The 15,627-nt window shown below is 45.9% G+C and overlaps 1 protein-coding gene across 1 annotated transcript; it reads right to left on the reverse strand.

Annotated features, from left to right (window-relative positions):
• Positions 1-433: 433 nt before the first annotated feature.
• Positions 434-14,994, reverse strand: LOC307019855 (TBC1 domain family member 2A-like; the record flags this gene model as incomplete). Its single annotated transcript, XM_079650957.1, has 7 exons — positions 14,845-14,994; positions 13,228-14,379; positions 13,017-13,122; positions 8,837-8,933; positions 8,040-8,158; positions 7,767-7,918; positions 434-727 (listed from the first exon to the last, which is right to left on the reverse strand). The coding sequence occupies exons 2-7, from the start codon at positions 14,317-14,319 to the stop codon at positions 434-436; spliced, it is 1,860 nt and encodes a 619-aa protein (XP_079507083.1). The 5' UTR covers positions 14,320-14,379; positions 14,845-14,994.
• Between the last annotated feature and the right edge of the window lie 633 nt (positions 14,995-15,627).

The raw sequence follows: 15,627 nt of genomic DNA on the forward strand, positions 1-15,627 counted from the left end.
GGTGTGTGTCAGGTGTACCCCAGGTGTGTCTCAGGTGTATCTCAGGTGTATCCCAGGTGTGCCTCAGGTGTATCTCAGGTGTATCTCAGGTGTGTCTCAGGTGTGTCTCAGATGTGTCTCAGGTGTGTCTCAGGTGTATCTCAGGTGTATCCCAGGTGTGCCTCAGGTGTATCTCAGGTGTATCTCAGGTGTGTCTCAGGTGTGTCTCAGGTGTGTCTCAGGTGTATCTCAGGTGTGTCTCAGGTGTGTCTCAGGTGTGCCTCAGGTGTATCTCAGGTGTGTCTCAGGTGTGTCTCAGGTGTGTCAGGTGTATCCCAGGTGTGCCTCAGGTGTGTCTCAGGTGTGTCTCAGGTGTGTCTCAGGTGTGTCTCAGGTGTGTCTTAGGTGTGTTTCAGGTGTGTCTCAGGTGTCTCAGGTGTGTCTCAGGTGTGTCTCAGGTGAGTCTCGGGTGTCTCACCTCCTGCTTGGTGTTGTTCCTCTCCGTCAGTCTCCGGATGTCATCCTGCAGCGCTGCCACCTCAGCGTCTCTGAGCTGCAGGCTGTTCCTGAGGTCCTCCTGCCCCCCCCTGGCCTCCTGCAGCTGTTCCTGCAGCTCCGCCATATGCCAGTCTCTGTGCTGCAGCAGCTCCATGCGCTCCTGCTCCCCCGACGCAGCCAGGAACTCTGCACAGCTCCTCTTCTCCAGCTGAAAGGCCTCCAGGGCCCTGTGCAGGATCCGCACCAGCTCCTGGGGAGGGGCAACCCAGTTTCACGGCATTTCGTGTTATAGTCACGATATATAATCTATTGATTCGTGTTCACCAACACCATTTCCCCCTTTGTTTCGTGTCAGACAGAACGATTTCAAAAGCAATGTATTTCTATTGGTAGTATGTTTCGTGCCTGCAGCACGTCTTTCTGTCCGTTCGGCTCTTGGAAGACCGGAAGCTGTGGGGTTCATAAAAACATGTTCTTACTCAACATCAAGCCACGATTATTGTTTTTGTTTTAAATCGTATAATGTCTTACTTTTTTTGTCGTCTCTGAGGAAAAGAAATGGCTCAGAGCCTCAGAATACTGAAATCTGTATTTTTTGTAATCTTTTTTTCCTTCTAATTTGTTATTCTTTTCTAAATAACACTCTGATATTTACTCACCAATAACACACAATTATCCTTGCTTTTATTTATTTGTTTAATTCCATAATCTCCGGCTTTTTTGAATTTCAAAATAAAAATAACCGGAAACAGAGGTAGGCCTATAAGGGACATTTCGAGCATCATTGCGATACACAGCCACTGAACTGATTACCCAAGATCCTCAGCTATGGTTTAAGCTCGCTGATTGGATGTTTTAGCTGCAATGCATGTTGGGATATGGTGTTCATGACATATCAAATCCGGAAAACCTTTTTTTTTTAAAGAAAATAATACTTTATTCAGAGTGTTCTTGCTTTTCTCTTTGAAAGTCATCACATAACGGCATTGTAATACACGGTTCGGCTGCATTACATATTACAGATCTGCCGTAGTTCTCTATTTATAGAGCCCTGCTGAGACTTCTAGAGAAACATGAGAACTTCCGCCAAAACTGAAAACGTGACGTGGATCATAAATATATCAACAAACAACATCTTATATTTCTTTTCACACAACACGTCTCTTTGCAGGATCGACACTAATTCAGCTGACTTTTATATTTGATCCGATCGGTAGATTATATTTACACCATAACGGTGCACAGCTGATAGAAAAGGACTTGTAGTTTTTAAAGATATTACTGATTTTCTTTGAATGTAAGAATGTAAATACTGAGTCTGAAATAGTTTAGCAGCATGCTGTAAGATTATGTGAGAGCATGAATAAAACTACACATCTTCAGATGTGGTAGTACATAAGTGTCCTACACTAATAATAAAAAGTGATTATGGCTGTGTGTACCTTGTGTTCACCGCCTAGTGGTTAAAGCACGTTATTGAATTATTGTTTTTATGTTTTATATTTGATGAAAACAATATTAGAGTACATACTTTCATAGGGGGAAAGCAGAAGGTCAATGATAGAAATATAGAATATAACAAATCAAGAAGATACTGTAAGTGATCTCTACAATAAAACAGTTTAGTGCCGGATGTACAAAGATATTAATAGGAGGATGAGCAAAACAGAAAAACTAATGAACCTTTATTTAAACATTAAATAATACTTTAGATTAAGCTCTTCTTTCAAATAAGAAGAAAGCTTTGGGGGTATCTACAGATAAATATTAAGCCTGACAAACTACTTAACGTCTAATATATTGCTTTCCTGCAATGTTAACTATGTTGAAGCACTTCTTTGAACTGATATTATACACATTAATTATACTCTTATGTAGAAAGAATAAGAAATGTGCAGAATATGACAGTTTAATGGTGGAGGTACACACATATTGATAGATGTCTTGTAATGCACTGTTCAGGAACCTCAGCTGTGACCCAAGTCTTTCATTCATTGCATACACCGTAGTTGTATATATATTATATGTCAATAAACCTTAGAAAATCTTGAAATCTTGAAAGGGATGTGCAAAATAGTCATTATATACAGTTTTTAATTAACTATTAGTAGAGAATAACGAGTAATGAATATAATTTATTTCTCGTTTCCATTCATGTCAATTGCTGATAAATGTTTAGTCTTCTCAAGCACCAACTATCAAATATCTCTCCTGGTTGTTGGCACTTGGCAATCACCTTCCCTGAATGTTACTCAGGTGTAACTAAAGTCTGATTAAAGGGTTGTTTATATTTCACATCATTAATCAGAATCTGCTAAGTAACTCAAATAAATGTAGTGAGTAAAAATACCAGGTTAACCTCTGAATTGTAGTGGAGTAGAATTACAAAGTAACACTGAGCTGTCATGTGGGTATATATTAATGCTGCCCATTATGGACACAATCGATTTTCACCCATTTAGTAATTATATGTTTTACATTTGATAACACCAATGTGTTTAATACTGGCAACTTCTAATTGTGGGAAAAAACGAAAACGTTCAGTAGAGACGTCCCATAGAACATTATGCGAAACACAATAGCCAGCATGTGTAGTTCTGGGGGGGCATTCGATTCCAGTTTTGGATAGTCTGGTTTGGTTTCGTTCCATTTCAAAGAGTTTGACGCTCGGCTTAACCTTGGCGCACTGCCACTCCAACATCCAATCCCAGAGCTTGAAGATTAATCACGGGGACAGTAGTCCTAAACGATAGCTGGGGATTATGGGTAGTGTAGTGTCTTCGGCCATCCTATTTCATATCGCATTAACACCATATCCCTACATGCATTGCGGCTAAAACATCCAAATCAGCGAGCTTAAACCATAGCTGAGGATCTTGGGTAATCAGTTCAGTGGCTGTGTATCGCAACGATGCTACGTCTGTTTCCGGTTATTTTTATTTTGAAATTCAGTTCCTGGCGGATGCCAAAAAAGCCCAAGATTATGGAATCAAACAAATAAATAAAAACAAGGATAATTGTGTGTTATTGGTGAGTAAATAACAGTGTGTTATTTAGAAAAGAATAACAAATTAGAAGGAAAAAACGATTTAAAAAAATACAGATTTCAGTGTTCTGAGGCTCTGAGCCATTTCTTTTCCTCACAGACGACAAAAGAAATCCGACATTATACGATTTAAAATAAAAACAATAATCGTGGCTTGATGTTGAGTAAGAACATGTTTTTATGAACCCCACAGCTTCCGGTCTTCCAAGAGCCGAATGGACAAAAAGACGTGCTGCAGGCACGAAACATACTACCAATAGAAATACATTGCTTTTCAAATTGTTCTGTGTGACAAGAAACAAAGGGGGAAATCGTGTTGGTGAACACGAATCAAGAGATTAAATGTCGTGACTATAACACAAAGTGCCGTGAGACTGGGTTGGGAGGGGATAACGTATTGATGAGGAACAACACAAGGTGCAGCTGAAGCTACAAGAAAGAAAGCTGAGCTTAAAGCCAGTCTAAACACACTGCGGCTAGAAAGTGCTGCTGCAGCTGCCATGGCTGAAGCTGAAGTTCTCGAAGCAGCTGCTGAGAGTGAATGTGGAGATCCAGATCGTGCAAGTCGAAAGAGTGCGTACACTGAGCATAAGTACAAAGGGAATCCAGCACCTGACTCCCACCAAGACTCAAAGCCACCACAACACACATCAACACCAACACGCCAGCAAGCAATGGACGACGGTGAGCAAGCTAAAGGCTACATGGGAAGAGGTACTGTACAGCCACGTGAGTTCATTGAAGGTGGATTTCCTGAATCACTTGCTCAGCCAGATACATAGCCCTGCTGAAGGTCCATCCAGAAACATCTACAGCCATCATGAGCAGTCACACGCAGCAAGACCATCCAGTCACGTTCATCAACCTGCTCAGCCACATGCAGATGTTTCACCCAGAGCCAATGAGTCTCGTTCATCAGCTACAGTAGATTTGGCCAAGTATTTAATACGTTGGGAAATGGTTAGCTCCGGGCTATTACAGTTTGATGACTAGCCAGAAAACTATTGGGCCTGGAAAGCATCATTCCTCAGTTCCACAGAGGGCTTGAACCTGTCGTCAAGAGAAGAGCTAGACCTCCTGTGCAAATGGCTTGGACCGAACCCCTCTGAGCAAGAGAATCAGATCGGTTCACATCCATAATGTGGCAGCAGGTGTCATTATGCTACGGCAAAGGTTGGAAGATTTTTATGGGTCACCTGAAGCAATAGAAAATGCACTCCTAAAGGAAGTCGATGATTTCCCGAAAATCAACAACAGAGAAAATCAAAGGTTGAGAGAGCTGGGAGACATTCTTCTGGAGCTTGAAGCCGCCAAGGCAGATGGATTTCTATCTGGTCTGAGCTACCTAGACACATCCTGTGGCATCACTCCCATCGTCCAAAAGCTGCCCTATTCCCTGCATGACAAGTGGGTCTCTCTAGCATCACGTTACAAAGAAACACACAGAGCATCGTATCCACCATTCTTCATCTTTGCAAAGTATGTTTGGGACCAGGCCAAGATACTCAATGATCCAAGCTTTGCCAAGCTCAAAGGTGGTCAGAGTATAAGCAACACTGAGAAGCCTTTCAAACCCAACATGAGAACGCCAGTCTCTGTAAGGAGGACAGAGGTCTCAGCAGACTATGACAGCTCAACAGAAAAAAGAGCTGTCGACCCAGATAAGCAATGCCCACTCCACCACAAACCACACCCTCTCAGGAAATGTTATGGTTTCAGGTATACATCTGTGGAAGAGAGAAAAGCCTATCTTAAGGATTCAAGCATTTGCTTTAGGTGTCGTGCATCAACCAGCCATCAAGCCAAAGACTGTGACAAAAAGGTTCAGTGCAGAGAGTGCAACAGTGACCGCCACCCGACTGCACTACATCCAGGGCCGGCTCCATGGACAACAGGGGCCGCCACCCGACTGCACTACATCCAGGGCCGGCTCCATGGACAACAGGGGCCGCCACCCGACTGCACTACATCCAGGGCCGGCTCAATGGACAACAGGGGCCGCCACCCGACTGCACTACATCCAGGGCCGGCTCGATGGACAACAGGGGCCGCCGCAACCTCAAGATATCAAGGCGGGGAGCAAGACGAATCTCCTCCTTTCGCTGTCACGTCAAAATGCACTGACATCTGTGGGACTGCAGTAAGGCCAAGATCATGCACCAAGATGTGTTTAGTCAGAGTGTATCCAGCAGGCCAGAGAGAGAGAGCTGTCAGAACATATGTCGTCCTAGATGAGCAGAGCAATAAGTCCTTGGCAAAAACAGAGTTTTTTGAACTCTTTGATGTTAATGATGGCACAGCATCCTACACACTGAAGACATGTTCAGGAGTCTTTGAAACCTCAGGGCGGCGAGCAAACAACTACATCATGGAGTCATTGGATGGCAAATCGTGTATTCCACTTCCCACTCTAATCAAATGTGATATGGTCCCAGATGACAAGTGCGAAATTCTCACGCCTGAGAACGCAAAGCATTACACACAAGATCCCTGCGCTAGATTCTGCTGCAGACATTCTCGTACTGCTTGGCCGAGACATACCACAGGCACATGAAGTTCGGGGGCTGTGCAAAGAAACCCACAACGCCTCCTATGCGCAACGCCTCAACCTGGGTGGGTGATCATAGGAGAAGTCTGTCTTGGAAAAGCCCACAAACTAGACTGCGTCAATGTCTACAGGACAAGGGTGCTGAGTAATGGACGTCTCTTTTTGATCCTTGCACTAACAGTCTGCACATCAAAGAGAGAGTGGACACTCCAACTCTTCACCACCCTGTTCCGTTGGGAGTCCCGCCAACACCCTTTCCTGTTCTGTTGGGGGTCCTGCCAACTCCATGTCCTGTTCCGTAGGGGGTCCCGCCAACACCCTTTCCTGTTCCGTTGGGGGTCCTGCCAACTCCATGTCCTGTTCCGTTGGGGGTCCTGCCAACTCCATGTCCTGTTCCGTTGGGGGTCCCACCAACACCATGTCCTGTTCCGTTGGGGGTCCCACCAACACCCTTTCCTGTTCCGTTGGGGGTCCCGCCAACACCATGTCCTGTTCCGTTGTGGGTCCTGCCAACTCCATGTCCTGTTCCGTTGGGGGTCCCACCAACACCCTTTCCTGTTCCGTTGGGGGTCCCACCAACACCCTTTCCTGTTCCGTTGGGGGTCCCACCAACACCATGTCCTGTTCCGTTGGGGGTCCCGCCAACACCATGTCCTGTTCCGTTGGGGACTCCATGCCCTGTTCCGTTGGGAGTCCCGCCAACACCCTTTCCTGTTCCGTTGGGGGTCCCGCCAACACCATGTCCTGTTCCGTTGTGGGTCCTGCCAACTCCATGTCCTGTTCCGTTGGGGGTCCCACCAACACCCTTTCCTGTTCCGTTGGGGGTCCCACCAACACCCTTTCCTGTTCCGTTGGGGGTCCCACCAACACCATGTCCTGTTCCGTTGGGGGTCCCGCCAACACCATGTCCTGTTCCGTTGTGGGTCCTTCCAACACCATGTCCTGTTCCGTTGGGGGTCCCACCAACACCCTTTACTGTTCCGTTGGGGGTCCCGCCAACACCATGTCCTGTTCCGTTGGGGGTCCCGCCGACTCCATGTCCTGTTCCGTTTGGGTTAGGGTTAGTCCTGCTCCGGCGATCCAGCTGACTCCCACTGTCCCACATTGGTGAATACCTGGCAACACTACCACCAAGAAGGAAATGGCAAGCAGATAAGCCTAACTTGCAAATCGGAGACGTTGTGCTTCTGAAGGACAGCCAGGTCAAAAGGAATGAATGGCCAACTGGACTTATAGTAAATACCTTTCCTGGTCAAGACAACATGGTCTGTAAAGTGGAAGTACGGGTGATCAAAGAAGGTTCTCCCAGGGTGTATTCAAGACCAGCCCAAGGGTTTTGTGTTTTGCACTGTGTGTCCATAAATGCTTGCCGTAGTTGCCTGCTTCTGGCTATCTATGGAGCACATGGTTTGTTTCCTGTCAATCGGTTCTTTGCTCAAATCCTAGGGTCTTTATGTCTTTTTAAAAAATGGAACTGAAAAAATGGAAATGAATGAAAGTGATCAGTAAACATCTGAAACTGACCTGCTGTCTCCTGGGTGTTCAATGCTGACCTTGTTAAACTATCTGCCAAGCCTGCAATCACTAAATATTCTTGTGAGGGCAGAATACTTCCTGTTTTCAGTTTTTCTTCAGTATCAAAGTATTTTTTCTTTAATATCGGTTTTGTTTTTTCTGTATATTTAATCTGCTCACCTTCTGCGCTTTGACCTCCTCCTGCAGAGCCTCTCTCTCCTGCAGGAGGCGCTGTGGCGAGCTGCTCCTCTTGGTCCTTCTGCTCCAGCTGTCGAACAGTGAGGACGAATCCCTGCGCTCCGCCCGGGTCAGCACAGTGGGAGTCACGGGGGCTGCAGGGTTGGAAGTCAAGGTTGAGGGGGGGGGGGGGGGGGTTAGACAAAGACAAGTCATACTGTTATCAGTGATGTAGTGTACTGGTGTCAGTGATGTCGTATAATGGTATCTTTTTACCTGTGGTGCTGTTGGGGTCTGTGGGGGTCGGGGGGGTCCAGGGTGGAGCAGCTTCTACATGAAGCACACTCTGACTGCACTCCTGAGACGACCTCTTACGAAGGCTGTGGACTGAGTTTCTGCAAACGCACACATGTTTTTATTTGATTAAATAATGATTAGCTGTCGTAGTGCAGTACCACTCTCCGCCTGAACTGTAACTGAAGTGCCGGTGGGGGCGCTGTTTCACACAGAAACATACATCACCAGGACAACAGATTTAAACCTTTATAAGATAATAAGATAAAATGTACTTAATTGATCTCAAATTTGAAAAAGGTTTTTTGCAGCAGCATTAAAAAAACAAGACATTGCACATAATTAGAAAATTAAAAGAGTAGAAATAATGAATTCAAAAATAGAAACATCTGAAAATAGAAATAAATTGACAGTAGAAAATATACAGAAGACTGTGAAAATTAAAATGTATATACAGGCTATGGTTTAAACATGTATGTGTGTGTGTGTGTGTGTGTGTGTGTGCGTGCGTGCGTGCGTGCCTGCGTGTGTGTGTGTATGTGTGTATGTGTGTGTGTGTGTGTGTGTGTTTGTTTGTGTGTGTGGTTGTAGAGAGAGAGTGTGTGTGTGTGTGTGTGTGTGTGTGTGTGTATGTGTGTGTGTGTGTGTGTGTGTGTGTGTGTATGTGGTTATAGAGTGTGTGTATGTGTGTGTGTGGTTATAGAGTGTGTGTGCAGGTTATCAGCATAGCCCTGAGGCCCCGGGGCTGATGGGAAACGTAGTCTCTCACACTGACTCACTGGAGGTGGATGAGCAGGTGTTTGAGCGACATGTTGGTGAGTGGTGGCCATGTTGCCTCCACTCCCCCCCCCGGGCTCTGCACCGGCAGGAAGTGGACTGCAGGAACAGGAAACAGGAAATAGCATCATCACATATTTGTATATTGTTTCCTGAGTGACATCACATCCTGATTACAGAAACTTTGGTTGCAGTGGAATCGTCCAAAAATCAGCTCCTCTCCTCTGTGTGAAAGGGGTTAACCTGTTAAGCCCCACACAACACAAATTCACGAAACTGTGTCTCAGGGCTTCTTAACATTAAACAACCTATGAATGTGTCATACCGACTTAACGGGAAGAAAATCAGCTAACTGACGATATGAACCATTTTTACTGAAACAAAAGACAAGGCTAATTAGCACTAAGCGAAAGAGTGCTAACGCACTTAGCACATGACTCACGGTAGAAATATGTTATACTTCATCGGATCTGCACAAATTAGAGATCAGATTAAAGCTGAGATTCCACAGATTCCAATGGTATCATCACTGTCTCGGTGCAGCGAAGGCAAGCAAAGACAACAGACTTCACTTACGGGGCCAAAACGGCAAATATGTCTTATCTTTGCTGTTTTCTGATCAAAAGTCAAGGTTAATCCAATGTCTCTGTTTCACTTTGAAATGATTACTGAAAATCCATCCTAACATTTAGAGTAACATAAGAGTAGTTTTCATATATAGCTGCTACAAGAGCTACGAGAGTGTATGAGAGCTTCCGGTTTTGGGCATGCTGGCTGCGCATCACTCATTCACCAATGGGTCATGTTTAACCCTTCACTAGAAGTCATGTTTTCTTTTGGACGGATTCATTTACTATGTTCAATCTGAATTTACTTTAAAATAAAAAACATCTATATTGATTCTGACTCTTCTACATCTAACTCACGGGTTTATCATTGCTTTGAGAAAAAAGGTTATTAATTTAACCCTTTTAGAAGTTATAGTCATTTGTTCTGGGAATGTAATTTTCGAGCCTGAGGCCTGAAAAACAGTCTCAGGGCTAAACAGGTTAAACAGATTTAACAAATTTGTCAATCAGCTCCCTATCGTCTATTCCTTGACCTCTGAGTGAAAGGTCACAGGGTTAAGGGATAGTGGATAGGAGAATTCAAAAGGACTTAGGAGAAGAGAATGCACTTTCATTATCCCACGTGTTTATGATGCGCCAGCGGACGTCCTGAATGTGCGTCTGCTGCTGTGGGGAAACTATGGAAACTACAGTTTTCTATACAGAGGACTACAACATGGATGTTTAATAAGAAGGAGGGACTCATCTAGAGACTCTGCACCGTGCTCTGATGCTGTTGCTTTATGCTTTATGAACAACAGAGAAACAGATTCTTCATGACCAAAGCTGGAATTGAAATAAAAAAGGAAAGTGAAACTTCTGCTCGTCACCCTCTCCCTCCGCTCCACATTAATACAAATGATCCCAATACGTATGATTGATGGAAAGATCTTAAATCAATACAAATGTATTTATTATAAACGTTAGTCCTTAACACCTATCACTGTGTATATCACCATTCAAACATCTTTTAAAAGTTGAACAAACCCCACACAGCTCAGTGAAATGTTGACTTTATTTGATCATTTCAGTAAAAACTAACGTTCATATTTCTCTGTTTGATAATAATACTGATGAACGCTCAGAACAAAGCACTTTGGCAACTTACCACATACGTTTTAAAATGCTTAATAAGCACCGTAACTTTCATGATATCATTTCTCCGTCATAATCGGTTGTTTCCGTGAACGGCCGACTGTTGTGTGACGGCAAATGCTGCGGCTGCAAGGCATTGTGGGGCAGCATTTTCTCCTCTCCTTTCCTAAAGGAAGGTCCAGTGTTTCCTAAAGGAGGTTATAAAGGAAGTTTGAAAGCTCCTTTCCTATCATCTAGAGCAGGGGTTTTCAAAGTGTGGGTAGGTGAGCCTCCCCTCAGAGAACATAAGAACAGCCGCGCCCCCCCTCCCAATTATTATTGCTGTTATTATTATTATTGTTATTGTTGTTGTTGCTATAATGCAGGGGTATTCAATTTCATTTCAAAGAGGTCCAGTCAGAGGAAATGTAATTAAATGCTCTGTTTTCGCTGTCTACCTTCCGCCATTTGAAATTACTCGACTGTTTCTCTCCTCTTGTCTCGTCTCTGTGTTTGAATCTATCGTGCTGACTGCACCGATTTGATTGGCTGAGTAGCGTCACCTCCTCAAAACATTAAACAATAACTTTTTTAAACCTTTTTATTTTATGTTTTAAACATATTGTATAAAACTCCCCCACTACTTGGACTATTCCTTGCACCCCTCTAGAATAAGCCCGAATGGTCTCAACCATATTGCATCAGTAACGTGCACTTGTTGTTATAACAAGATCGCAAGGACGCTGGTAACGATCGGAAAATTGAGTGTTGTTCAGTTTGTGTGTTGTGGAACATGCGTGTCCGTGCATGAAAAGATACCACACACCCAATTACAATAGCATGTTCACTTCACTACCCTGGAAGTTCATACAGTTGTTAAAGTTGGAACAGCCTGTGGACAGCCGTTCTTCCTTGCATGTCAGTCGCCGACCCCTTCTTACAGAGGACAGGCACATCTAGCTGCAGCACCACCCGTATATTTCCACACGCCGTGTTCTCAAGACATATTTTTTTTAACATTTTCAACATGGTGGATAAATCCTTATATGCTCCCGGTAACACACTGAACGTCAACTTTGCCTCCTTATTACACTCAGCCCTACTTTAGTGGGAACAATGAGTCTGCGTCTTTGATGCACACAGGAATAAACGCAGATCATCCTCTGGCTGCAGCCTTTACCGGTACTTGCTTTTGATCAAAGTCAATGCGGAAAACCTGCACTCACACAGGTAGGTGGAGGTGAAGGGAATGAGCACTCACACAGGTAGGTGGAGGGGAAGGGAATGAACACTCACACAGGTAGGTGGAGGTGAAGGGAATGAGCACTCACACAGGTAGGTGGAGGTGAAGGGAATGAGCACTCACACAGGTAGGTGGAGGGGAAGGGAATGAGCACTCACACAGGTAGGTGGAGGGGAAGGGAATGAGCACTCACACAGGTAGGTGGAGGGGAAGGGAATGAGCACTCACACAGGTAGGTGGAGGTGAAGGGAATGAGCACTCACACAGGTAGGTGGAGGGGAAGGGAATGAGCACTCACACAGGTAGGTGGAGGTGAAGGGAATGAGCACTCACACAGGTAGGTGGAGGTGAAGGGAATGAGCACTCACACAGGTAGGTGGAGGGGAAGGGAGTGAGCACTCACACAGGTAGGTGGAGGTGAAGGGAGTGAGCACTCACACAGGTAGGTGGAGGTGAAGGGAGTGAGCACTCACACAGGTAGGTGGAGGTGAAGGGAGTGAGCACTCACACAGGTAGGTGGAGGTGAAGAGAATGAGCACTCACACAGGTAGGTGGAGGTGAAGGGAATGAGCACTCACACAGGTAGGTGGAGGGGAAGGGAATGAGCACTCACACAGGTAGGTGGAGGTGAAGGGAATGAGCACTCACACAGGTAGGTGGAGGTGAAGGGAATGAGCACTCACACAGGTAGGTGGAGGTGAAGGGAATGAGCACTCACACAGGTAGGTGGAGGGGAAGGGAATGAGCACTCACACAGGTAGGTGGAGGTGAAGGGAATGAGCACTCACACAGGTAGGTGGAGGTGAAGGGAATGAGCACTCACACAGGTAGGTGGAGGGGAAGGGAATGAGCACTCACACAGGTAGGTGGAGGTGAAGGGAATGAGCACTCACACAGGTAGGTGGAGGTGAAGGGGATGAGCACTCACTCAGGTAGGTGGAGGTGAAGGGAATGAGCACTGTTACAGCCTTGTTGGCGAGGTGGGGGAACTCGGTCTCCACAGACAGCCACAAGTGGGCAAGTGTCACTTTACACGTCTTTTTCTCGTTCTTTTGTGTCTCACGCTGCGCCTCCCCTGAAGCTCTCTGGCGCCCCCCAGGGGAGGCGCACCTCACACTTTGAAAACCGCTGATCTAGAGAACCAGCTCTTATCATGGCTGCCACTGAGGGACTTCCGGGTCATTTCACTCCGTCAGGAAGGTTCCTGAGAGAAACTGACAATTCGACCGCAACCCCGATTTGTACAGAGACACTGACCTGCATTGTGGTTGGCTGAGGGGGGGTCACATGACGTCTGTCTGTGCTGCCAACGCCTCCCCTGAAGCTGCTGCAGCCAATAGAGCATCAGCTGCTGGGACCCTGCCTGGGGGGGATATAGATATATACATAGATATTTAAATATAAATATATATTAATATCAATAAGTATACGTATTAGAATATAGATGAATATTATGTTGTTAGTGGACCTTGAGGATGAAGGTCCGCTCGGGGGTCTGGATGTGGAAGGTGCCCCCCCCTTGCAGAGGGTAGCTGAAGGAGGCCCTGCAGAGCGGGACCCGGCCCAGCGGGGCCACGTCCTGGGGGATCCGGTAGTAGAACAGCTGGTTCCTGCTCTCCTCGTACCTGAACCAGCGCTGCTTCCAGGCCCTCAGGGGCCCCCCCTGCTTCTGAAGGAACCCACACAGCCTGGGAGGGGCCCCATTAGATAGAGAGGCTAGATCCTGGGGGTTCTGGTGTTCCTGGTGTTCCTGAAGGTCCTGGGGGTTCTGGTGGTCCTGGTGGTTCTGGTGGTTTTGAAGGTCCTGAAGGTCCTGAGGGTTATGGTGGTCCTGGTGTTCCTTAAGGTCCTGAAGGTCCTGGCGGTTCTGGGGGTCCTCAGGGGTTGTTGGAGGGGGTATCTCTGGAGATGGATCCTGAGGGTTCTGGTGGTTCTGGTGGTCCTCAGGAGTTGTTGGAGTGGGTTTCTCTGGAGCTGGATACTGCTGGTCCTGGTGGTCCTCGTGATTCTGCCGGTCTCTGGACTCAGAGATCTGGAGCGTGAAGCTTGAAATGTAAACAAGTGAGTCCTCTTCAGGGTTCTGGTCTGCTGGACCAAGTTCCTGAGAGTCAGCTGGTTTATTGTCATCTGGTTTCATTAGATCTGCGCTAAGTGGATCTGGTTCTGGTGGGTCTTCAGCAGGAAGTGGATCTGGTTCTAGTGTGTCTTCAGCAGGAAGTGGATCTGGTTCTAGTGGGTCTTCAGCAGGAAGTGGATCTGGTTCTAGTGGGTCTTCAGCAGGAAGTGGATCTGGTTCTAGTGGGTCTTCAGCAGGAAGTGGATCTGGTTCTATCAGGTATTTTGTGTTGTGTTGATCAGTTGGAGGAGGATCTGGATCAGTTGGATCTGGATCAGTTGGAGGAGGATCTGGATCAGTTGGATCTGGATCAGTTGGAGGAGGATCTGGATCAGTTTGATCTGGATCAGTTGGAGGAGGATCTGGATCAGTTTGATCTGGATCAGTTGGCTCTGGTTTGTTTGGGTGGTTCTGATCCTGGTCTGCACAGGGACCCCCCTCCATGGCTCCTAAAGAGAAGGACTCTGCAGTACAAACTGTTCTGGGTCAGGGTCTGGTTCCTCTCTAGAGATTAGAAGGAAATAATTCATAATGACAGGAAGTGGCTCAGGGTGTAACCCCCCCCCCCCTGACAGATGTTTACCTCTGAAGACCTCTGGTCTGGGTCACATTAGGTCTACTGGTTCTGAACAGCTGATCAGAACCTTCCTCTCTTTACTCTATAGCTTCTTTAATATACTACACTCTGATTCAAAGCACAAACACATTAGGTATGTCCACACACACACACACACACACACACACACACACACACACACACACACACACACACACACACACACACACACACACACACACACACACACACACACACACACACACACACACACACACACACACACACAAGCACACAAACACACCCTCAGCATGTCCTCACCTGTTCAGAAACACACCTGAGTTTACCTAGGGGGGCGTGGCCTCGCAGTGGATCCTGATAAACAGCAAAGAAAGAAAGTAATGTAAACTCACTGTCGTTGTTGTTGTTGTTGTTCCTCTTCTTCTTCTTCTGCTTCTTCTGCTTCCTCTTCTTCTTCTTCTTCTTCTTCTTCTTCTTCTCCCTCTCTCTGTACCCTCCTCTCTCTCTTCCTGCTCCTCCAGCCGATTTCTCTCCTTTTTCTCCAGCAGATCTCTAAGACGTCGCGAGAACACACGTGACTTCATGGCTGATTTCAAAATAAGAGCGTTGTTAAAAAGTAAAAAGGTTCTCCCTCCTTCCATTTCAAAATAAAAGCTCAGAGTCCAAGGAAAACAAACACACTTCTCCATTAAACTCTCCTGCTGATGTTCAGGTGTATATCAGTATGTAGTGTCTCTACTTTAAAGAGTCCTCTCCTGCTGATGTTCAGGTGTATATCAGTATGTAGTGTCTCTACTTTAAAGAGTCCTCTCCTGCTGATGTTCAGGTGTATATCAGTATGTAGTGTCTCTACTTTAAAGAGTCCTCTCCTGCTGATGTTCAGGTGTATATCAGTATGTAGTGTCTCTACTTTAAAGAGTCCTCTCCTGCTGATGTTCAGGTGTATATCAGTATGTAGTGTCTCTACTTTAAAGAGTCCTCTCCTGCTGATGTTCAGGTGTATATCAGTATGTAGTGTCTCTACTTTAAAGAGTCCTCTCCTGCTGATGTTCAGGTGTATATCAGTATGTAGTGTCTCTACTTTAAAGAGTCCTCTCCTGCTGATGTTCAGGTGTATATCAGTATGTAGTGTCTCTACTTTAAAGAGTCCTCTCCTGCTGATGTTCAGGTGTATA

The sequence above is a fragment of the Notothenia rossii genome (genome assembly GCF_949606895.1).
Source record: "Notothenia rossii genome assembly, chromosome: 1".
Classification (NCBI taxonomy): Eukaryota; Metazoa; Chordata; class Actinopteri; order Perciformes; family Nototheniidae; genus Notothenia; species Notothenia rossii.